Source organism: Erinaceus europaeus, chromosome 1, assembly GCF_950295315.1.
Source record: "Erinaceus europaeus chromosome 1, mEriEur2.1, whole genome shotgun sequence".
Lineage (NCBI taxonomy): Eukaryota > Metazoa > Chordata > Mammalia > Eulipotyphla > Erinaceidae > Erinaceus > Erinaceus europaeus.
This window is the reverse complement of record NC_080162.1, coordinates 23,523,136-23,546,468: the sequence shown is the minus strand read 5'-3', so window position 1 is coordinate 23,546,468 and position 23,333 is coordinate 23,523,136. Positions and strand designations below refer to the sequence as shown.

General features: G+C 47.7%; 1 protein-coding gene across 1 annotated transcript in view; it reads right to left on the bottom strand.

The window, feature by feature from the left end:
- Positions 1–23,333, bottom strand: part of CDH23 (cadherin related 23) — a 505,784-nt gene that overhangs the window by 131,156 nt on the left and 351,295 nt on the right. The window contains exons 20-26 of the mRNA XM_060201959.1: positions 21,561–21,673; positions 20,031–20,138; positions 8,439–8,628; positions 7,945–8,090; positions 4,748–4,967; positions 3,714–3,866; positions 514–627 (exon numbers count right to left, since the gene is read on the bottom strand). Coding sequence (XP_060057942.1) covers positions 514–627; positions 3,714–3,866; positions 4,748–4,967; positions 7,945–8,090; positions 8,439–8,628; positions 20,031–20,138; positions 21,561–21,673 — 1,044 coding nt within the window. The remainder of the gene's footprint in view (positions 1–513; positions 628–3,713; positions 3,867–4,747; positions 4,968–7,944; positions 8,091–8,438; positions 8,629–20,030; positions 20,139–21,560; positions 21,674–23,333) is intronic.

The following is a 23,333-nucleotide window of genomic DNA, read 5'->3' as shown; positions in this document are numbered from 1 at the left end:
GAAGCCAACATCCAGTCACATATGGGCTGGTTCTGTGAGTCTGCTTGGGCTTCAGTCAGCTCATTCTGTTTTGAGATTTGCAACCAAGACCCAAACTGATCCGAAGGCACTCACAGATGCCACCTCCTCCCAGGAGACATCCTTGCTCACCTCCCACTGCCCTCCGCCCCACCCCATACTCCAGCCATCCTTCGTGTCTACTGCTCTTCTCCCTTTATCCCTTGTTGTCCTGGTTTTGTAGTTATTTGTTTTATGCTGATCTCCTATCTGTCCCCAGCCCCAGTTCCTTCTGTGCCATCCTGGTGTCCTGTGCATGGCACTAAGCCCTTAGTCTGTATGCTCACAGGCTTTGTCACTGAGCATTTCTGGCTGCTCTTTCTCCACAAGTTTCTGGGCACAGCCTCTGATTCAAGGCCTGGCTCCTGGGATCATGGTCAGGCTGGCTCCCTCCTGGGAAGGTCCCTGTGCCCAGGACAACCGTGTAGATGGTGTTCAGGTTGGGTTGGTGCATACCAATGGCCTCCAGGACCAGCGTGTACGCGGCTGTGGTCTCCCGGTCCAGGCCCACCACAGTTCTCACGACAGCGTCACGGTAGCCCACACTGAACTTTCCATCCACATTTCCACCTGTGGGCAAGAAGAGAACTGAGTTTTAGTTAAGAAACAGGGCTTCTGGCCAGGGGAGGGGTAGCTCCCCAACTTGGCTTCCAGCGGAGGTTCTCATATAAGAGACCCACTTAGCTCCACCTGAGAACAGCATACCAGGGGGGTTTGATGAGCGTGTAGTTGATATGGACTCAGGTGGGGGAGGTGTCAAGTACCTGAAATCATGAGGGTTTGACCAACTCATGGGACACCTGCTATACACCAGGCACTTCATGTGGAGTTTCACTTGTGCTATCGCTGTTTCCTCTTCCCAGTGGGAATGGGGTGCTTTAGTGAGGTCCTGTGTGCTGTCCTGAGGAATGGCCACTCACTTGGGGGTGTAGTCTAATACCTGATCCTGTCTCTGCCACTTGCTCTGCAGAGGTGACTGAGCAGTTAACCTGGGCCAGGACTTTGACACTTTAAAAAATATTTAATTTTATTAGTGATTTACAAAATTCTAAGATAACAGGGGTATAATTCCACCCTATTCCCTTCACCATAGTTCTGAATTTCCATTCCTTCCATTGGAAGCTACAGCAGTTCTTCCAAGGTTTCAGATATAGGTTGACTATTATTTCTACAACTATCTGCCTATATTTGTATATATTTGTCCATTTTTTCCCATGGTTCCATCTTTTCTTCCTTTCTAAGTCTCACCTACACCTATTACTACTTCTGAATGTACCTCCCTTTCCCCTCTTTTTCTCTCTGGGTCCTGCTGGAGTTGGAGTTCAGAGTTCTCCAGTCATCTTCCCCCTATCATTTCTCTCCTGCTGGGAGTATGGGCCAAAATTACTTAAGGGGTGCAGAAGGTGGGAGGTCTGGCTTCTGTAATTGCTTCTCTACTGGACATGGACGTTGGCAGGTTGACCCATGCCCCCATCCTATTTCTATCTTTCCCTAGTGGGGTAAGGCTCTGGAGAGGTGGGGTTCTGGGACACATTGGTGAGGTTGTCTGCTCAGGGAAAGGACGTTGATATTTGGTGGGAGACTTTAGGGTCAACTAGGTGCTCTTCAGACCCCTTCCCTTAAATCCTGGGTGGGGTGGGCTGAGGACTGTAGCTTTCTGAATCAGAGAGACTCTACACAGAGTAGAAGGGGTAGGTAACAGAAGACAAGTGTTGGTGAGTTTTCTCAAGTTCTGGGACAGGCAGGAAGCATGAGGGTCTTCTTTCCATAGATGAGAGCCAGTCAGGGCTCCATCAGAACAGTGTGGGGCTCCCTCCCTTGCCAGCTGGCAGACAATTCTGGGCTCTAGGCAGCAGAGGGCATCACTGCACTCGTCTGGGGCTGCAACTTATTACACAACTCTGTAGAATGTGTGAAATCAAAATATGTCACTCCTGCAACTGGAAGACAGCTCACCCAGTAGTGTGTGTGCCTTGATATGTAAGCGACCAGGGTTCAAATCCCAGCACTACGGTCCCAGATAAAACTCTAGTAGTGGGGTCTGTGCCCCACCCCTACCTGTGTATACCTGAAATTAAAAAAACAAAAGAAAAAAATCACTTCAGGAATGTTGAAAAGACACATGTTCAAGGTCATGGCTCTACAAAAGTAAAGTAATAAGAACAGATAAAATTTGCCAACCTAGGGCAGGTGGGCTGTCAGCAGGCCAGCAGGAACCTGCTATTACTAAACCCTCTGAAGTCATTCTGGGGGCCAGGAGGTAGTCACTTGTCTTTTTAGCTAAGTTTGCCCCTGGAGAAAGTCTCTTGTCCCCAAAACTCCAGCACTTGCATCTCTTTGGCTGAAGCACCATCTGCAAGGAAGCAAATCTGGCTCCCAGGAGGAGGAACTGAGTGATGTGTGTGTGTGTATGTGTGTTTGTGTGTGTGTGACATGTGTGTGATGTGTGTGCATGTGCATGTGTGCATGTGCGTGTGTGTGAGTGATGTGTGTGTGTGAGTGATGTGTGTGTGATGTGTGTTTGTGTGATGTGTGTGTGAGTGATGTGTGAATGATGTGTGTGTGTATGTGTGTGTGTGTGTGAGTGATGTGTGAGTGGTGTGTGTGTGTGTGTGAGTGATGTGTGTGTGTGGTGTGTGTGTGTGAGTGATGTGTGTGTGTGTGAGTGATGTGTGAGTGATGTGTGTGTGTGTGAGTGATGTGTGTGTGTGTGAGTGATATGTGTGTGTGAGTGATGTGTGAGTGATGTGTGTGTGGTGTGTGTGTGTGAGTAATGTGTGTGTGAGTGATGTGTGAGTGATGTGTGTGTGTGTGTGAGTGATGTGTGTGTGTGAGTGATGTGTGAGTGGTGTGTGTGTGTGTGTGAGTGATGTGTGTGTGTGAGTGATGTTTGAGTGATGTGTGTGTGTGTATGTGAGTGATGTGTGTGTGGGTGATGTGTGTGTGAGTGATGTGTGAGTGATGTGTGAGTAGTGTGTGTGTGAGTGATGTGTGTGTGATGTGTGTGTGTGTGACTGATGTGTGACTGATGTGTGTGTGTGTGAGTGATGTGTGTGTGTGAGTGATGTGTGTGTGTGAGTGATGTGTATGTGTGTGTGTGAGTGAGGTGTGTGTGTGTGTGTGTTGGGGGGCTGGTGTCACAGTATGCATGTGTGCACAAGTCACTGTACCCAACATGTAAGTTCTGTCACCTGCCTCTTCCCTCTGAGAACCACCATAATTCTCACAAAATTTAAGAAATAGTTTGTACTACTTCTCTACCTTGCATGTTTGTGTGCTTTAGTTATCTGTAGTCTACATGAGTGAAAGCATTCACAAGTTTGCCACTTTCCAGATGAAGTCTTTTCATTGAGAAAGATCTAAATCATCTGCCTCGAAAGTACTGGGAATTCCCACTAGTAGAGGGCCCCAGGGAAGGACCAAGCCTCATCTGTGCAGTCAAGTGGGAGTCAAGTGGGAGTGTAGGGCCCCTCCCCAGGTTCAAGACGTACCCCCACAGCACCTTAGGGAGCTAAACCAGGGGAGGGGGTCTGGCTGCAAGGCTCTTGGGACAAGTTAAGAGTCCATCTTCAGGGAGGCCCTGCAGGGGAGAGCCCTGTGGCCAGCTTGCTGCTCTTTCCCCAGCCCACCCTGCTGGGAGGGGTTGGAGGCGGCACCTGTGATGAAGTAGCTGAGCTCAGCGTTGAGACCCACGTCATTGTCAGTGCAGTTCAGCCAGACTACCCGGAACTCCCGGGGCACGTCCTCAGACACGGAGACATTGTACACAGCTGGGAAGAAGGTGGGCGTCTCGTCATTCACATCCAGCACTGTAGGCAGAGGAGAGTGGGCACATGGGGAAGGCCAGGGGTTAGGCTGAGCTTCTCCTGCAGGCCACCCAGCTCCAAAGGCAGTGGTTCATATCACAGAGTAAAGGGAAATGGATTTCCTAGGAGGCCACACCTCCTGGTCAGGAGCTGAGTGCCCCTAGCTCTCCCTGACCCGAACCCTGTTTTTCATTATTTTAAAAATACTTTATTTATTATTTATTGAATAGTGACAGAATGATATTGAAAGGGATGAGGGAGGAAGAGAATGAGAGAGAGAGAGAAAGAGAGAAATGTATAGCACTGCTTTACTGTCTGTAAAACTTCCCTCCTACAGGTGGGGCCGGGGGCTTGAACCTGGATCCTTAAGCACTGTAATGTGTGTGTTCAAATAGGTACAATGTCACCTGTCCCTGAAAAAAGACTTTCATTCCAAAAGCTCTAAAGTCCCAGGTTTAATCCACTTTCCCATGCCCCACCCTCCCCACCCCCATAAGCCAGAGGTGAGCAGTGCTCTAGTCAAAGCAAAAGTAAAAAACAAAAACAAAAACCAAATTCTCTTACTTTCCTGGGACAAAGAACTTTGTATTCCCCCACCTGTGACACCTTGGGCCCCACCCTTGCTCAAGCCCTTCCTGCTATTGTTGGGTCCTGGGGATGGGGGGAAAGGCTTTGGCACTGGGTCCAGAGCCCCAGAGCCCGACAGCCTCAGGGGCATTGGAGGCTGTGGCCAGGTGGGGAGAAGGTTTCGTGACCTTTTTGCCTCGGCGGAGACAGAGAAGGAAAGCTCTGCTGTGCTGAATGTCCAGTTGAGGGAGGTGCCCCCAACCCAGGCAGCCCAAGCTCATGTGGACAGTGAGCAGCGGGACACCCTGCTCTCTCACCTCGGATGGTGAGTGTGCTGGTAGAGCTCTTGGTGGGCGTGCCCGCATCGCTGGCCACCACCCGCAGCTGGTACTCGGCAATGCGCTCTCGGTCCAGTTCAGTGGTGGTGACCACCACGCCACTACTGCTGTTGATGAGGAAGTCCATGCGGGGCATGCCCACCTGCATGCGGTAGGATACCAGCCCATTCAGACCCTCATCCAGGTCGACAGCCAGCACCTGGGGCAGAGAAGGAAGCATGTGAGGGTTAGGCCACCAGGACAGAAGCTTCTCCCTACAGAGCACCCTCCTGCTGTCTCTGCTACCAACCTGCTACGCCCAGTTCCAGACACACATACCCAGTGCCCTCCCGGCCCATAAGGCCATAAGGGAGCAGCTGTCAGAGCTGAAGTCCTAGATTTACCCTCAGCTGGCACCAGGCCCTCCCAGCACTGCAGTGTGGCATCAATCTTCCCTGAACACTGAACCTGAGCACCTGTCACAGCTCAGGCCCCTTCAATAAAATGGAACTCAAATACACAGATGCCCAGTTTTAACAGACACCCCTCTCCTGCTTTGTTTTCATTCAGAAGACAACAATAGGAAAAAGGAAAAAAAAAACAAACAGAGATCAAAGATCACTTTTTCAAAGTTATTTGAACAAACAAACATGCAACTAACACCCAAATAACATCTTATCTTGGATGGAGCTTGAAAGAATCATGCTAAGTGGGAGTTGGGCGGTTAGCGCAGCGTGTTAAGCGCATGTGGCACAAAGCACAAGGACCAGCAGAAGGATCCTGGTTCGAGCCCCCAGCTCCCCACCTGCAGGGGAGTCGCTTCACAGGTGGTGAAGCAGGTCTGCAGGTGTCTGTCTTTCTCTCCCCCTCTCTGTCTTCCCCTCCTCTCTCCATTTCTCTCTGTCCTATCCAACAACAACAAGAATAACTACAACAATAAAACAACAAGGGCAACAAAAGGGAATAAATAAATAAATAATTTTTTTTAAAAAAAAGAATCATGGTAAGTGAGATTAGCCAAAAGGAGGATGAATACCCAGCAATCTCATTCATAGGTGGAACTTAGGAAATAAGAACAGAAAGCGAAAACACAAAGCAAAGCTTGGACTGGGTCTGGTATTGTACCAAAGCAAAGAACTCTTGGAAGAGGGGAGGGAGGGGTCAGGGGGTGGCACTGGGGTCCTGGTGCCTGATGGTGGGAAAGGACCTGAGTTAGGGGGTGAGAGTTTCTGCAGATGTCTATCATGGAGAGATGAGACACTGTACCTATGTATCAACAACTATACTAGAAACCAATACCCCCCCCCCCCCAGTAAACTGATAAAAGAAAAGTTACTTGAAGATCAGATTCTTTAAACAATGTGGCTGGAGGCCACATGTAGGCACACCTCCTCCCAAGTCTTTCCATTGTCCCAGCTGTACCTCTGGTGCTGCTGAGGAAAGAGCTTCCAACTCAAGACCCCCATGTGTTGAGAGTTTTAGAGAAGAGGAGGCAAGACATTTGAGGGGGAAAAAAGCACAACAACATCTTTTTAAAAAGGGTTTTTAAAATTATTATTATTAAACCACAACTCTCAGGGGTGATAGATCTCCAGTTCACCTGGTCTCTCTCACAGACACTAAGCCGGAAAGGAGGGTGTCCAGACTCATCGCACATGCTCCAGGATGGGGGGAGTCACTACTTCTGATTTCTCTGCATAGGGCTTTAAGTCTGGAGAAAGCTCTCCTGCCCCTCCAGCAGTAGGCACTACTGGCTGAGGCACCTCACAGCTCCACTCGGAAGCTGGTCCTGAATCTGAAGGTGGTTTCCAAGCTAGAGAGGCATCTGGCTCCATCAACCATCTCACGTTCCTGAGCCATATCCTCTGTGAACTCAGAAAGTATGCTAGTGGACATCTCTTTCTGCTGTGGTCAGAGGGGTCATTTTTCTTTTTCTCACCCCTGCTTCCACTCCTTATTGGGGGAGAGGGGACAGACTCCTGAGGAATTGGCTCCATTTCCCTGGATAATGGCTCCCCCTGCTGGGGGGTTGGGGAGAATATTCTATCACAGAGAATGATGGCTCCCAGGAATCTGTCAAACTCTAATCTCCTTTTACAGATGAAGAAATTGAGGCACTGTGAGCCTGCAAGGAATTGCCAAGCTTACCCACCCGGAGATCCTGACAGAAACCCTGTCTTCTCCAAATTGGGAGAAGGCAAATGACACTGATTTCTACTGTCTCTCAAGTATAAACACTCATGAGAGATGCACAGTGAGCAAACCAGCCCCCATGTATCTCCCGCCTGAGTGCCAGTCTGCTTCCTCATGTGTCTGATTCAACTGCCAGTAGCACAACCAAGGAAGTACTACTGTGATCTACATTTCAAGGGTGAAAAGAAGGGGGAGGGGCTGAAGGAAGATTAGTCGCTCTAAGCTACACAGCACACAGATGGTAGAGTTGGGATCCACACCCAGGTTGGCTGCACTCATGTTCTTGATCATGGGGACCTTTTAGGGCCTCAGCTTCCCTTAACCAGCACCTCCAGGAACCTCCCTGCGAGGGTGAATGAAGCAGGAGGGAGAGGAGCCAGGTTCAAGATCAAGTCCTATAACCTCTTGGCTCTGGCCTAGAGTAAGCCTCTATAAGTTGCTTATAACATGGGGATAGTGGCTGTGGAAATAACTCAGCTGGTAGGATGCTGAACTTGCTTGTGTGTGTGATATGAGGAGAACCATCTCCTCCTCTCTGTGGAAATGCCTTGAGCATATGGGAGAGCACAGAAAGGGGGGCTGCCCAAGGGTGGGGAGGAGGGGGACTGGGTTACATTGGTATGACAACTTCCTTTCTACAGGCTGAAGGTGTGGTGGTCTTAAGCCAGTCCTCCATAAGCAGGTCTTGATCTGCCTTCTGTCTTTGTCTCTCTCCCACCACCTGGCCCTGCCATCCTGCTTCTGCTTCTACCCGTCTCCTCTGCGGCTTTCCTGCCACTCCTCCAAAGACCTGTCAAACCCCTCTTCCTCCTGGGAAGCCTTCCATTACCATCTCAGAGTGCTGGCTCTCACGCCCGCTGCAGACTGCGTAGTGTCTGGGGGTCTTGGCTGCCCTCTCCAGTTCCAGCCCCGCCCAGCAGGCACGTGCGGCACCCGGGCCCACCTGCTGGTGGGTGAGGATGAGCAGAGGCAGCGGGCACGCAGGCCAGGACAAGGACACCTACCTGATAGACGGAGACCCCTGCAGGGGTGCCTTCGAGTACCTCAGCCACAAAAGGCAGGTTCTGGAAAGTGGGATCGTTGTCATTGAGGTCCAAGAGGTTCACAAACACGGTGGCACTGCTGGTGGCTTTCAGAGGTGGCCTGCCACCTGAGGACCAGGGAGAGAGAGGAGGCCAAGGATGGGGAATGAGGGGGCACAAGTGAACAGCAGCATAGGGAGAAAGGCGTGGAGGGAAGCAGCGACCTTTCATCCCAGGGGTCTCCTGCAGAGGGAAGCCCCACTCATGTACCCAAGCCCCACTTGCAGTCTCCCCAGGGTGTCCTGAGGGGTCACGACTGGGGAGTAGGTGCTATTCCACTTAGTCATGAACAGGCGGCCTTCCTGGGGAGGCTGCAGGACTCCCAGAGGAAAAGCCACTGGGGCAGTTTCCAGACCCCTGAGTGACACCCAGGCTCATGGGGCTGCAAGGGCTGTGGGGGGAGGGGCGGCACCTACAGTCAGTGACAGAGACTATGATCTTGCGCATCAGCTCTGCCTCCAGGGGGTCAGGGTTCTCCCGGTCCAGCATGACGTGGGTGGTTCGGATCTTGCCCGTGCTGCTGTTGAGGCTGTAGAACTTGTTGGGAGGCTCGATGCTATACACCAGGGTGCCATTCTCTCCCAGGTCTGGGTCCACAGCCACCACCTGCCCAGGAGGAAATGGAGCCAAGCCCTCCAGTGCACCAGCCCCTGCAATGAGCCCTATAACCGTCCTCTCCCAGGTCCCCATGCCTTCTGGACCCCTGCTCTGGAGGGCACTTCTCCAGTTTCTCAGAACTCGGAGAGGCATGGGCCAGACTGAAGGTCATACAGCGTCAGTCTAGGCTGACCCTGCTCCCACCCTGGAGACCTCCTGAGGTCCCAGAACAACAGAGGCTCTCCAGTGCTGCTGGGGCCACAGTGGCACTAGAGGTGGACAAGATGGAAGAGGGTGGTGGCAGTCATCCCCGGGGCTGCATTAGGTCAGTGTCATTTTTACCTCTGGGACACTAGGCAGGGACAGTCTGGCCTCACTGGCTCCTTCATCTTTCTTGATGTGGGGCCTTTTATGCTTTGGCAGCAGAATCTGTCCTTCCTCTGGCTTAATCCCCAGCCCGAGGTGTCTCTGGGGCCACCAGACCAGAACAGACAGATGGGCTGCCCTGACCGAGGACTCCCACCTGCGCCTAAGTTGGGGGTGGGGGGGCATCTTGTGGGGTTGGGGAGAGAAGCTGATGCTGATGCTGAACCAAGAGCCACTCAGGCCTCTCGAGCTGCCCCACACCCAGCTTAGCCTGTCAAGCTCATGCATTCACTTTTCTAGTCTTGCTGAAAGGAGGAGGGGGCTCTAATCTCCCCAGACTCTACAGTGGGGACCTACTTGTCCTTCTATGACAACAGGGGGGAGGACTTTCAACTCCAGCTGTTTAGCCACTGACAGGAAAAGAAGTCCAGAAGCCCTTGCCTACTTTCCTCCCTCCTTCCCTCTCTCTCTCCCTCTCCCCTCTCCCTATCTCTTTCTGTCACCATGATTATTGCTGGGGTGCTGCCTTCATGTCTCCATTACTCCCAAATGGCATATATATAGTGAGAAATAGGAGATAGAGGGATAGAGAAAAAGAGATATAGAGACATAGGAGACAACCTGATGCACTGCACTGCTTCTCCCCCCCCCCCACAGGTGGGGCCCAGGGGCTTGAACTTGTGTCCTTGTGTATGGTTATATATTTTCTCTACTAGGTGATCTACCACCTGGCTCCAATTCTTGCATTGTTGTAACACTGCTCTCTACTGATAGAAGAGAAAGATATATTTTAATTTTTACAGAGTTGGGGGCCTCATGCATGTGTGATATAATCATTCTAGGGTTGGATTTTTACCTAAATAGAAAAGTAGATATAGGAATGACTTCAGGAACCCACAACATCACTGGTGAGTGCAAACACGTGTGGCTCGAAGACAGAGAGGAGCCTAGTGAGAGATTAAGTGGCTGGTAACAGTCTGGCAGTTTACCAGTTGAGATACCACCTCCAGTCTGTTTCACCAACAAAAAAATGGCTGAAGGGAGGAGAGGATGCCCCTAAGACTCACCAAATGCAAATGTAAGTCTCCATTGCTACTGCCCTCAGAAGCTGCAGCAGCAGGGGGAAGGCTCTGTGCTGACACCAGAGAACAGAGAACTAACCAGGAAACTCAGAAGAAGATGTATATCTTGGTGGCTTAGCATCGGGGCTGTGAGAGTCTCTTTGCATAACCACTGTATTATCTCTGTCCCACTCTGCTTTATCTCTTGGTCAGGAGTGAGGGATTAAGCTAAGAAGTCTACCTATAGTTTAAAAGCCCTCAGGCTCCCATAGCCTACAGGGAAGAAAAAGAACAAAAGAGGCTTTTAAACCACTGTGCTCCAACTTAGGGATTAAAATAATATTGAAACAACTGTCAGTTTCCACAACTGTGAACCCTTTAAGTACATTACTTAGACACAAGTCAATCCAGGCAACAGTGGTTAGTAATTTTAAAAGTACCGAGAGAGGGACCTCATAACATACTATATAAAATGGTTAGACCAACAAGAAGAAATATTGGAGAAATCAACCAGGACACGAGTCTAGCTAAAAGTCCCCCAAAGGCTGAACCAAAAATAATGAGGTCAACATCCAAACACTAGTTAAGGAAATAATCACAGGAGTGAATAAATAGTTTGAAAGGATTGTCATCAGAAATGCAGAAGCAACGAATGAGACTCTGGAAGAAAACACTAGTTACCTCAAGGTTATTAGTGTGCTGAAAGCTGAAATAGCTGAGCTAAGAACACAACTAGATGAACAAGCTAAAACAGTATCAGAACAGGGTAACAGATGAACAGAAAACAGCAGAGGGGAGAGAGAATAGAATCAATGATGCTGAAAACAGAATTAGCAAGCTAGAGGATGAATTAAAGACAACTAAAAAAGAAGTAACAGATCTCAAAAAGAGATTAAGAGATACTGAAAACAACAACAGAGACCTATGGGATGACTTCAGAAGAAATAATATGCACATTATTGGCTTATCAGAGGAAGAAAGAGAGGGAGGGGAAGAAAGCATTCTTCAGGATATAATGGATGAGAACTTCTCTAGTCTAGACAACACAAAAGACATAAAGGTTCAAGAAGCTCAGAGGGTCCCAAACAGAATTAACCCAGATTTAAAGACACCAAGACACATCATATTTAGAATGGAAAGGAATAAGGATCAAGAAAGGATCCTGAAGGCTGCAAAAGAAAAAAAGAGTCACCTACAGAGGAAAACCCATAAGATAAGAAGCAGACTTCTCCACACAAACACTACAGGCCAGAAGAGAATGGCCAGATATCTATTGAGTGCTCAATGAGAAAGGTGTTCAACCAAGAATACTGTATCCTGTTAGACTGTCATTCAGACTAGATGGAGGCATAAAATCCTTCTCAGACAAGCAACAGTTGAAAAAAAAAATCAACCATCACCAAGCCTGCCCTGAAAGAAGTTCTAAAAGGTCTCCTATAAACAGTGAGACCACCATAAATAGGCCATATATCAGAACACTCTAAAAATATACAAGAATGGTGTTAAAATATCTTCAATCTTTGATATCAATCAATGTCAATGGCCTGAATTCACCTATTAAAAGGCACAGAGTAGGAAGATGGATCAGAAAATACAACCCATGCTGTCTACAGGAAACCCACCTAACTCAACAAGACAAACACACACTCAAAGTGAAAGGATGGAAAACTATCATACAAGCCAATGGCCCACAAAAAAGGCCAGGAACAGCTATTCTCATCTGATATGATAGACTTTAAAGTAAAAAAAAAAAAATTAAAGATAGGGATGGACACTACTTAATGCTCAAAGGATCAGTCAATCCAGAGGACTTAACAATTATTAGCATCTATGCACCCAATGAGAAGCCAACTAAATACATCAAACGTCGACTGAAAGAGCTACAGCAATATATAAACAGCAACACAGTCATAGTAGGGGACTTCAACACCCCACTCTCTCAACTGGACTGATCATCCAGGCAGAAAATCAATAAAGAAAAGAGTGAGCTAAATGAAGAGATAGATAAACTAGAACTATTGGACATTTTTCAGAGTCATTCATCCTAAGAAACTGGAATACACATTCTACTCAAGTCCACATGGATCATTATCAAGGACAGACCTTATGTTGGGCCACAAAGACAGCATCAGCAAATTCATGAGCACTGAAATCATCCCAAGCATCTTCTCAGACCACAGTGGAATTAAACTAACACTTAACAATCAACAAAAGATTAGTAATAGACCCAAATATGGAAGCTTAAGAGTACACTACTTAACAACTACTGGGTCAAAGAGGAAATCAAGGAAGAAATCAAAATGTTTCCAGAGTTCAATGAAAATGAAGACACAAGCTATCAAAATATTTGGGACATAGCTAAGGCAGTACTGAGAGGGAAGTTCATAGCCATACAAGCACACATTAGGAAACAAGAAAAAACACAAATAAACAGCCTGATTGCACATCTTAAAGACCTAGAAGAAGAAAAAAAAAACCCTAAAGCAACCAGAAAGACAGAAATTACTAAAGTTAGGGAAGAAATCAGTAACATTGAAAAAAAGAAACCATACGAAAGTAAATGTTGGTTCTTTGAAAGAGTGAACAAAATCGACAAACTTTTAGCCTGACTCACAAAACAAAAAAGGGAAAAAGGGAGAAGACCCAAATAAATCAGATCATAAATGAAAGAAGAGATATCACAACAGACACTGCAGAAATTCAGCTTATCATGTGAGACTTCTATGAACAACTATATGCCACCAAGCTAGAGAATCTGGAAGAAATGGATGATTTCCTAGATACGTATGAACTTCCAAAATTAAGTAAAGAGGAACTAGATAACATGAACAGGCCCGTCACAGCTAATGAAATTGAAACAGTTATCAAAAACCTTCCCAAGAATAAGAGTCTTAGATCAGGTTTTACAAATGAATTCTACAAAACCTTCAAAGAAGAACTAATACCTCTACTTTTAAAAGTCTTCCAGAAGACTGAAGACACTGGAATACTCCCTTCCAGCTTCTATGAAGCCAACATCACTTACCAAAAGCAGACAGGGACACAACCAAAAAAGAAAACTACAGACCAATATCTCTGATGAACACAGATGCTAAAATACTGAACAAAATTCTAGCCAACCGGATACATCAGTATATTAAAAAGATTGTTCATCATGACCAAGTGGGGTTTATCCCAGGCATGCAAGGTTGATTTACATAAACTAATCAATGTGATCCACCACATCAATAAAAGCAAGACCAAAAACCACATGGTCATATCAACAGATGCAGAGAAAGCCTTTGACAAAATACAACATCCCTTTATGATCAAAACACTACAAAAAATGGGAGTAGTTGGAAAATTCCTCAAGATAGTGGAGTCTATATAGCAAACCTACAGCCAACATCATACTCAATGGTGAAAAACTGGAAGCTTTTCCCCTCAGATCAGGTACTAGACAGGGCTGTCCACTATCACCATTACTATTCAACATAGTGTTGGAAGTTTTTGCCATAGCAATCAGGAGGAGCAAGGAATTCAAGGGATACAGATTGGAAGAGAAGAAGTCAAACTCTCCCTATTTGCAGATGACATGAGAGTATACATAGAAAAACCTAAGGAATCTAGCAAGAAGCTTTTGGATATCATCAAGCAATACAGTAAGGTGTCAGGCTACAAAATTAACATTCAAAAGTCAGTGGCATTCCTCTATGCAAGCACTAAGTTAGAAGAAGTTGAAATCCAGAAATCAATTCCTTTTACTATAGCAACAAAACAATAAAATATCTAGGAATAAACCTAACGAATGACGTGAAAGACTTGTATATTGAAAATTACGAGTCACTACTCAAGGAAATTGAAAAAGACACATAGAAGTGGAAAGATATTCCATGTTCATGGGTTGGAAGAATTAACATCATCAAAATGAATATATTACCCAGAGCCATCTACAAATTTAATGCTATCCCCATCAAGAACCCAACATTTTTTAGGAGAATAGAACAAATGCTACAAATGTTTATCTGGAACCAGAAAAGACCTAGAATTGTCAAAACAATCTTGAGAAGAAAGCACAGAACTCGAGGCATCACACTCCCAGATCTCAAATTGTATTATAGGGCCATTGTCACCAAAACTGCTTGGTACTGGAACATGAATAAACACATTGACCAGTGGAATAGAATTGAGAGCCCAGAAGTAAGCCCTCACACCTATGGACATCTAATCTTTGACAAAGGTTCCCAGACTATTACATGGGGAAAGCAGAGTCTCTTCAACAAATGGTGTTGGAAACAATGGATTGAAACATGCAGAAGAATGAAAGTGAACCACTATATTTCACCAAATACAAAAGTAAATTCCAAGGGGATCAAGGACTTGGATGTTAGACCACAAACTATCAGATACTTAGAGGAAACTATTGGCAGAACTCTTTTCTGCATAAATTTTAAAGACATCTTCAATGAAATAAATCCAGTTACAAAGAAGACTAAGGCAAGCATAAACCTATGGGACTACATCAAATTAAAAAGCTTCTGCACAGCAAAAGAAACCACTACGCTAACCAAGAGGCCCCTCACAGAATGGGAGAATATCTTTACATGCCATATATCAGACAAGAGGCTAATAACCAAAATATATAAAGAGTTTGCCAAACTCAACAACAAGAAAACAAATAACCCTATCCAAAAATGGGGAGAGGACATAGACAGAATATTCACCACAGAAAAGATCCAAAAGGCCAAAGAACACATGAAAAAATGCTCCAAGTCTTTGTCAGAGAACTGCAAATAAAGACAACAATGTGTTACCACTTCACTCCTGTGAGAATGTCATACATCAGAAAAGGTAACAGCAGCAAATGCTGGAGACATTGTGGGGTCAAAGGAAGCCTCCTACACTGCTGGTGGGAATGTCAATTGGTCCAACCTCTGTGGAGAACAGTCTGGAGAACTCTCAGAAGGCTAGAAATGGACCTACTCTATGATCCTGCAATTCCTCTCCTGGGGATATATCCTAAGGAACACAATACACCCATCCAAAAAGATCTGTGTACACATATGTTCTTGGCAGCACAATTTGTAATAGCCAAAACCTGGAAGCCACCCAGGTGTTCAACAACAGATGAGTGGCTGAGCAAGTTGTGGTATATATACACAATGGAATACTACTCAGCTGTAAAAAATGGTGACTTCACTGTTTTCAGCCGATCTTGGATGGACCTTGAAAAATTCATGTTAAGTGAAATAAGTCAGAAACAGAAGGATGAATATGGGATGATCTCACTCTCAGGCAGAAGTGGAAAAACAAGATCAGAAGAGAAAACACAAGTAGAACCTGAACTGGAATTGGTGTATTGCACCAAAGTAAAAGACTCTGGGGTGAGTGGGTGGGGAGACTACAGATCCAAGAAGGATGACAGAGGACCTAGTGGGGGTTGTATTGTTATATGGAAAACTGGGAAATGTTATGTATGTACAAATTATTGTATTTACTTTTAAATGTAAAACATTAATTCCCCAATAAAGAATTAAAAAAAAAAGAAAAGTAGATATAGAGAAGAGCTACCACAGCACTAGAACTGACATCCCGTTGCCACTACAGCACTCCCGTGCGGTGCCAGGGTTCCAGCCTAGGCTACACACATGACAAATCATCGGCCCTATCTGCTGAGCTATCTTTCTGGCCCAGAAGATATTTCTTTTAGCTCCCACTATATGGATGGGAAAACTGAGGCACAGAGCAGCCTGTTGGGGAAGGCGATCAGGTCAATTTCACATGGAAGGGGACTTTTCTTCTCTCCTACTGGCCCTGGAAGAGAGGTAGGCACTGGTGTCTGACCGGTCACAGAACCGGCTGGGGGCACAGGAGTGGGTGGCTGGCGGTGACCCCTCCTGCAGGCTCCCTGTTGGGTCATTTCGTTGAATCTCACCACTTTCCCCTCATTTATTTCTCATTTCACGCTCGTCATTTTTCTCCTGACCTGACAGGGAATAATTCTCTCCCTTTCCCCTCTCCTTTATTTTGCTGGAGGGCTTTGAAAGGCTCTAAATCAATGCCCATAAGCCAGGTCCTTGAAAGAGGCAGCAGGAGCTGGGGGGAGGGGACAGCTGAGCCCAGATCTCAGCTGCAAACAGAGCCCAGCCACTCTGCGAGGCCTGTACCTTCTGCGTACACACACACACACACACACACACACACACACACACACTCACTCACTCACACAGACACACATGTCTAGCCGACTCACTGTACCCAAATGCAGGCACACATTTGTCTGTTCAAAACTCTGAAAGATCACAGGGTCTCCCCAACCCCACACTGCCTTAAACCCCAGGGGTTGGAGTCTTTGAAGAGCCCCAAGTCACGTTCCCTTGTCTCCCCCACACAAGGAAGACTCAGGCTGCTCTGGAGGGGCTAGGGACATGGAGGACTGGGAAGAACAGCTAGCAAGTTCTCCAGCAACTTACGTCCACAGGTACTTTGCACACTTGCAGTGGGCCTGGCACTGACTCAGCACTGGGGCTCTGCAGTGAGTATGGCAGGTGAGAGTCAGTGGTGGAGGACATCGGAAGGAGCAGTTTATTTGGTGGTAACACCTAGTGTGTGCTAGTACTTTCCTACTTTCCTAGTGGGGCAGAGCTGTGGGGAAGCGGGGCTTCAGGACGCATTGGTGGGGTCATCTCTCCTGGGAAGTCCAGTTGGCATCATGGTAGCGTCTGGAACCATACTCTGTTTCTTTAAGAGCTGGCCCCACAATCTCTGTTTATCTGGCTGCTGGGCTACTTGCTTATTAAGCATCTGTAAAGCTTAATAATATAGTGGGCAGCCTCTTTACCAAAACACTACACCACACCACTGTGTGACCCAGGGCACATGTATTAACATCTCTGTACACCTGTCTTCTCACTGGAAATGGCAATAGAGGCCCCACCTGATGGAGTTGTGCTCATTTACTGAGTGGAAACACTTGAGTATGGATCGACCTGCCAATGCCCATGTTCATCGGGAAAGCAATTACAGAAGCCAGACCCTCCACCTTCTGCATCCCACAATGACCTTGGGTCCATACTCCCAGAGGGGTAAAGAATAGGAAAGCTATCAGGGGAAGAAATGGGATATGGAGTTCTGGTGGTGGGAATTGTGTGGAGTTGTACCCCTCTTATTCTATGGTCTTGTCCGTGTTTCCATTTTATAAATAACAATAAAAAGAGAGTATGGGGGCGGGGACGGGTGGTGGTGCACCCAGTTAAGCGCACGTATTATCAAGTGCAAGGACCTAGGTTCAAGCCTCCACTCCCCACCTACAGAGGGTCCACTTTACAAGTGGTAAAGCATGTCTGTGGGCATCCATCTTTCTTTCTCTCTCCCTCCCTCTCTCTCTCTTCCTCTCTTCTCTCAACTCCTCTATATCCTATCTAGTACAAATTTTAAAGAATAAAAAGGAAAAAATGACCACTGGGAGTTGTGGATTCATAGTGCTGGCACTGAGCCTGCACCAGCAACAACCCTGGTGGCAATAAAAAAAAAAAAAAGCAAAAATAAAGGAAGGAAGGAAGGAAGGAAGGAAGGAAGAAAAGAAAAAGAAATACAGTATGGAGAAGGGACAGAGCTGCCTTAAGCTAGGATAGATGGAGAAAAATGAGCCCCCTGTGCAGAGTAGGGGTGAGGAATGGAGGAAGAGCACTCTGGGGGAGGGGAAGAGCTTGTGCAGAAGCTCTTCAGGAAACTGGCAGCCAGTGTGTGTGGAGGTGGCGGAGGGATATGGGTCAGGAGGACTGCCAGCCCCTGCCCACTGACCACCTCCTCCCGGCTCTCACCTTCCCAAAGCCACCTGTCCTCACACCTTAGCCACAACTGGACATGGTGAGGCCTTGAAGACCCCAGGAGGCACCTCAAAGGTCACATAAAGCACCCATATATATAGGCATACATGTATTTCATGCCTACAACATAAAAAAATTGTTTTTGTTTGTTGTGGCTAGAAGCTTTCCAGAGCTTTATATTCTGAGTACTCTTTGTCTTTTCCTTTCACAGAGAGAACCAGAGGAGAGGGACACGTGCAGAGAAGGAGACATGCCCTCGCTCCAGCCCCCCACCTGTGAAGTTTCCCCCTTGCATGGTGCTCTGATGTGGTAGCAGGGTGCTTGAACCTGGGTCCTCCTACTAGTGATCTATCTCCCCACGCCATGTCTATAGTATTTTCAGAGCATTTCTATGATTATCCTTCTGCAAGTGTTTGCCAGGACCAACTGGCTTGATGCTCAGTCTCCTGGCAAGCACTATCTTTTCCCAGAGGTAAAGGTGGGCCTGACCTGTGGGTCAGGTGGGCAGGTGTGGGGAGGACTCTGCCTTTCACGTAGGGGAGGAGGCAACTAGTGGTGAGTCCAAGCTGAAGAGTAACAGAAACCACCTGAAGGCAGGGGTGGGGTGGGTGGAGTGGGGAGTGCCACTGAGCCCTGCCCTCCCTGCACCAGCCACACCAGCCCAGCACACAGTACACCAAGACTTTGTGAAGAGCTGGGAAACTCTGGGCAATGGAGCCCTGGCCTATTGTCCCTGTCCTTCCTGGGGCTCAGAATGATCTGAGGAAGTTCAGAAGACTCAAGAGTTAGGCCACAGGGACCGGATCGAGGATACTCTCAAACAAATGCAGTCCCAGTCCACAGACCCTTTCTCCTAGGGTTATCGCCTTCACTGGTCCCTCAACTGCCCAGAAACACAAAGCAAAGGAAAGAGCTGACCAGACAGCGAGGAGGCGTGGGCATTCAGCCCCTGCTCCTGGGCTCCCTAGTTGGGGTTGTGTTGGGTTAGAACCCAAGTTCTTCACCCACCCTGTCCAACGCTTGACGTCTCGTCATCCAATCTGGTCCCCTACGCCTACACTGAACTTCTCTGTTCCAGACTCTTGGAAACAGAGCTGGCAGTCAGCTGAGGTAAAGAACAAACACCTCATCCCAGACCCCTGCAAGCGTCAACCCGGCTTTGACCTAGCACGTTATGATTGGGCCCTCCTCAATCGCTATCGAACAGGCCATGGCCGGTGCGCCGCTATGTTCCATCGCTGGGGAGCCAGAGACGACCCGAACTGCCCCTGCGGCTCCAGACAGACTATGACCCACATAGTCAACGACTGCCACCTCTCCAGATTCAAAGGAGGTCTCGAAACTTTACATCAGGCTCAACCTGACGCTGTTGACTGGCTACGGAAGAAGGGCAAACGCTAGAAGAAGAAGAAGAACCCAAGTGCCCAGGAGGTGGCAGCAGAGAGTCCCTGTGAGATCTGGAACTCCAGAGAAAGCCGTGGAATTGGACCAGTGGTTCTAAAGCTGGCTCTGTGCTGAAAGGAATCTTCTTGCCTGTCTCAGATGCCCTCACCCCCACCCTACTGGAATCTCTACATGGGGGCTTGTCCACCGGTGGAGAGCCTTACAGGTCATAGACACATCCCCCCCCCCCGACTTTCCTTCTAGGCTGACATCCTCTGCCATCTAGACTCCAATGCTGTCACTACTGGGTGTGGACAGAGAGGCCAGGCATCTCCAGCCCACAGACACTCAGGTTCAGGATAAGGTTCAGGATGAGCTGGGTATGGAAGCTGCCAACCCTTCTCCCATTCTACCTGAGTTGCAGTCTCTCAGCATCTGGGCCACCTCTAGGGTACCCCACCCACCCAAGCCAGCAGGGGACAAGGGCTGGGTCAGGTGGCTTCAAAGTCAGTGTTTGGGCGGGGGGTGGGGTGGGGGCAGGGAGTCTGTCTCCTTCCTGCTTTCAGGTCTCCATCTTGACTCCAGGCTTCAAAGTCAGAACTAACTGGGTTTGAGTCCTGGACACTCTCTGTTATTAATTCTGGGAACTTGGGCAGAGTTCTTCGATTCTGTATTTTTCTGGAGTTCAGCTCTGGGTGCTGGCTCGGAGGGCAGGCCCACAGAGCTGACATGGGAATGACAGGCGTCCCTTAGAAGGGCAGCCTGGCAGTCTTGCTGTCCCACCACTGCTTACCGTGGTCACGTCAGAGTCTGGAGGGGTCATTTCCACCAGGTTGATGTAGTAGGGAGCATCCTTCCAGGTGGGGTGGTTGTCATTGATGTCCAGGAGGGTGATGTTCACCTGCAAAGCCACAAGGGGGTGCTGTGGGACAAGCCTGGCTGAGCACCCCCCAAGGGCAGTGCCCTGGTGGGGACAAAGAGGGAAGCATCTGGACATCCATTCTTTTTTTTTTTTTTTTTTGGCGGGGGTGGGGGGGGGACTTGTGGGCAGGTACTGAGTTTCCAAGGACAGGAGGAAGCCAGGCCTTTCAGAGGGTTTAGTTACTGCCACATTAGGAGCCGGAGGACAGGTGAAATGACCCCTGAAATCCTTCCTAAGAGTTTGGACTTCTCCACTCAACCCCTAGTCTTGGCTGAAGGTGACTGACATGGAGGCAGAGGCAGGAATGTGGAGTTTGATAGAATCCCCTTGAGTCTCCCAGTTCGTCTCAGTTACAAGTCAAGCAATTTCCCAGCTCACCTGCCACCCAGGTGAATTATTTATAGGGCTCTAAATCCTATTAGCAGGGGTCTACTGTGACTGAATAAGGCACTGGGGACTTTACTGCAAAACCGTTGGCCAAGTGATACCAACCTCAGCTCTGGGGCTGGGCAAAGCCAGGGACAGCAATGTCCCTGCTGTGGATTATGGGGAGAAGCTTGGAGAGGACTTTTCAGGGGCGGGGTGGGGGGAGAACTAAACAAAGTGAACCATCTAGCTTCCTACTCTCAGAGGCACCTCAGGGTGGGGGTAGGGCTGACAAGGCCTTGAGAGGGGGATCTGAACATTTGCAGCTCTGAACCCAGGCACCATTTCTCAGTACCACGAGGGTGAGGATTACTCAGGACCCTCTAAGACCCTCCAGGACCCCCTGCGGGGCCCTTCAGGGCCCTGCTTCCTACTCTGACTCTCTCTCTCTCTCTCTCTTTTGTAGAATGGAGAGCCTTGTGCATGGAGAGCCTTGTGCATGTGTGATTTCACTGCTTTGAGGTCCCTTTTTCACTCAGATAGAGAGGAGAGAGACACCACAACCAGGAACTTCCCCCTTCTGCCATATACCTCAAATATGGCGTTGGGGCTGGAACCTAGGTGCTGAACATGGCAAGGCAGCTTGCCATGTAAATTATCTTTCTTGCCATGTAAGTTATCTTGCCCAGTAAGTTATCTTTCTAGCCCCTCTGAGTTGCTCCTTCAAGCAGGAATGATTGTTCCTGTTTCTTGGCAGATGTCAAGGCATGAAGAGATGGGCCTATGCTTCGTCCTATCTATCCAGCTGGTCTTTAGGGTGTGGGGGGAGCATTTCCTCCTCCAGAGTGCCCCCACGTCCCCAGGAGATGCCTTTCTTCCTATAGTTGTGCTGGTTTCTTGGCAGATGGTGCCCCCTTGCTCTGCTCCCAGAATGTCCCACACTGCCACAGGACACAGTGCCCAGAAGCCTAACAGGTGCAACCAGCAAATGAGCTGGGAAGCAGTGGTCTGACTTGTAAGGACTGTGACACTTACTGTGGCAATGCCTGTTTTCTGGTTGTGTCCCACTCCTCCATCCACTGCCCGTACAATGAGGATGTACTCAGACTTGGCCTCACGGTCGAGCAGGGAGGTGGTGGTAATTTCACCTGCAGGAGAAACGAGTGAGTGAGAGACAGTTTGAGTAGGTCAGGGGGAAACCGGGGAAGGAGGTGGGAGGAAGGAGAGAGTCATAGTACGAGAGATGCTTTGAAGATGAAATGTGCTTGTGCATATGTGTATACATACATTTGTGTTGGTGGATGGTGAGATACTACTCACAGAAAGGGAAGGAATAGCGTTCCTGCCTTAAAAACTGGATAATGTGGACAATTTGGACCCCCCAACTCTTCATCTGCACTATTTCACCCTTTAGGTCCACAATTGGTCAATCATTTGTTTGGCTTTGTATATTAACTCTCTTTTCAGCCATCAGGTTCCGGATGCCAGCAGGATGCCGACCAGACTTTCCTGGACAGAAACCTCACCAATGTGTCCTGGAGCTCTGCTTCCCCAGAGCCCTTCCCCACTAGGGAAAGAGAGAGACAGACTGGGAATATGGATTGACCTGTCAATGCCCATGTTCAGCAATTACAGAAGCCAGACCTTCAACCTTCTGCATCCCACAATCACCTTGGGTCCATACTCCCAGAAGGTTAAAGAATAGGAAAGCTATCAGGGGAGGGGATGGGATACAGAGTTCTGGTGGTGGGAATTGTGTGGAGTTGTACCCCTCTTATCCTATGGCTTAGTCAATGTTTCCTTTTTATAAATAAAATTTTTTTAAAAAATTAAAGACAAATCAACTATACCTAATTTGCAAAAAAAAAAAAAAAAAAAAAACCTGGACAATATAACCAATAATGGGAGACTTTTGGAAGTTGATGGAAAACATAAGATAGCCAGCTGACCACAAATTCAAGCCACAAAGTTTCTCTCCTTGAGTCTTCTTTATCTACTCTATTGCTTTTTATCACTTGGATCCGGCTACTCAGTTTCTGTGCCTCAGTTTCCTCATTTGTTCAGAAGTGATCAATGAGAGGACCTATCTCAAAGGGATGTTGTGGAATTTAGTTAACACTGCAGAAAGCTTAGAGCAGTTCCTGGCCCTGTTTATTCACATAGTTATAGCAATACCCAGTCACATGTTCCAACTTGTGACTCATTAGTGGGTGGTTCAAACTACAGTACGCCCAGAACCATTGTAAAATAGTGCTCTTAATTACTGTGTGAATAACATAATCACAGTGCTTTGAATATTTTTCGTGTGTAAGCAACTTATCCTATTAAATGCCAACATTTAAATAAACGGTAATACTTGGCTTTTCTATTTACTTATTTAACCAGTCAAGTACTTAGCTTTGGCTTATGGTGGTGCTGGGCATTGGCATTAAACCTGGGACCTTGGAGCCTCAGGAATGACAGTCTTTCTTCACAATCAGTATCCTATTCCCCCAGCTCTTTGTTTTGCATTTTGAAAGACTGAAAATACAGAAGTCATCCTGCCAGTAATATGGTGGTAAACAGTTTGACAATCAGCTCCTCCCAAGGGAGAAAGAAAAGGGAAATTGTCAGTTCCCATGATGATGAGAATATTCGTGCTAGGGCCCACTGTAAGCTACCAATTTGATGGCATTGAACTTGGAGTGCAGTGAGAGGAGATGCAGCCTGTTAGTTCCAGAAGACAGGTAAAGGAGTAAAGCCTGTAAAGGAGTTTCCACACGTTCTAGCTACCAGACCAGTCACCACAGTGTGAGCTGTGAGAACTTG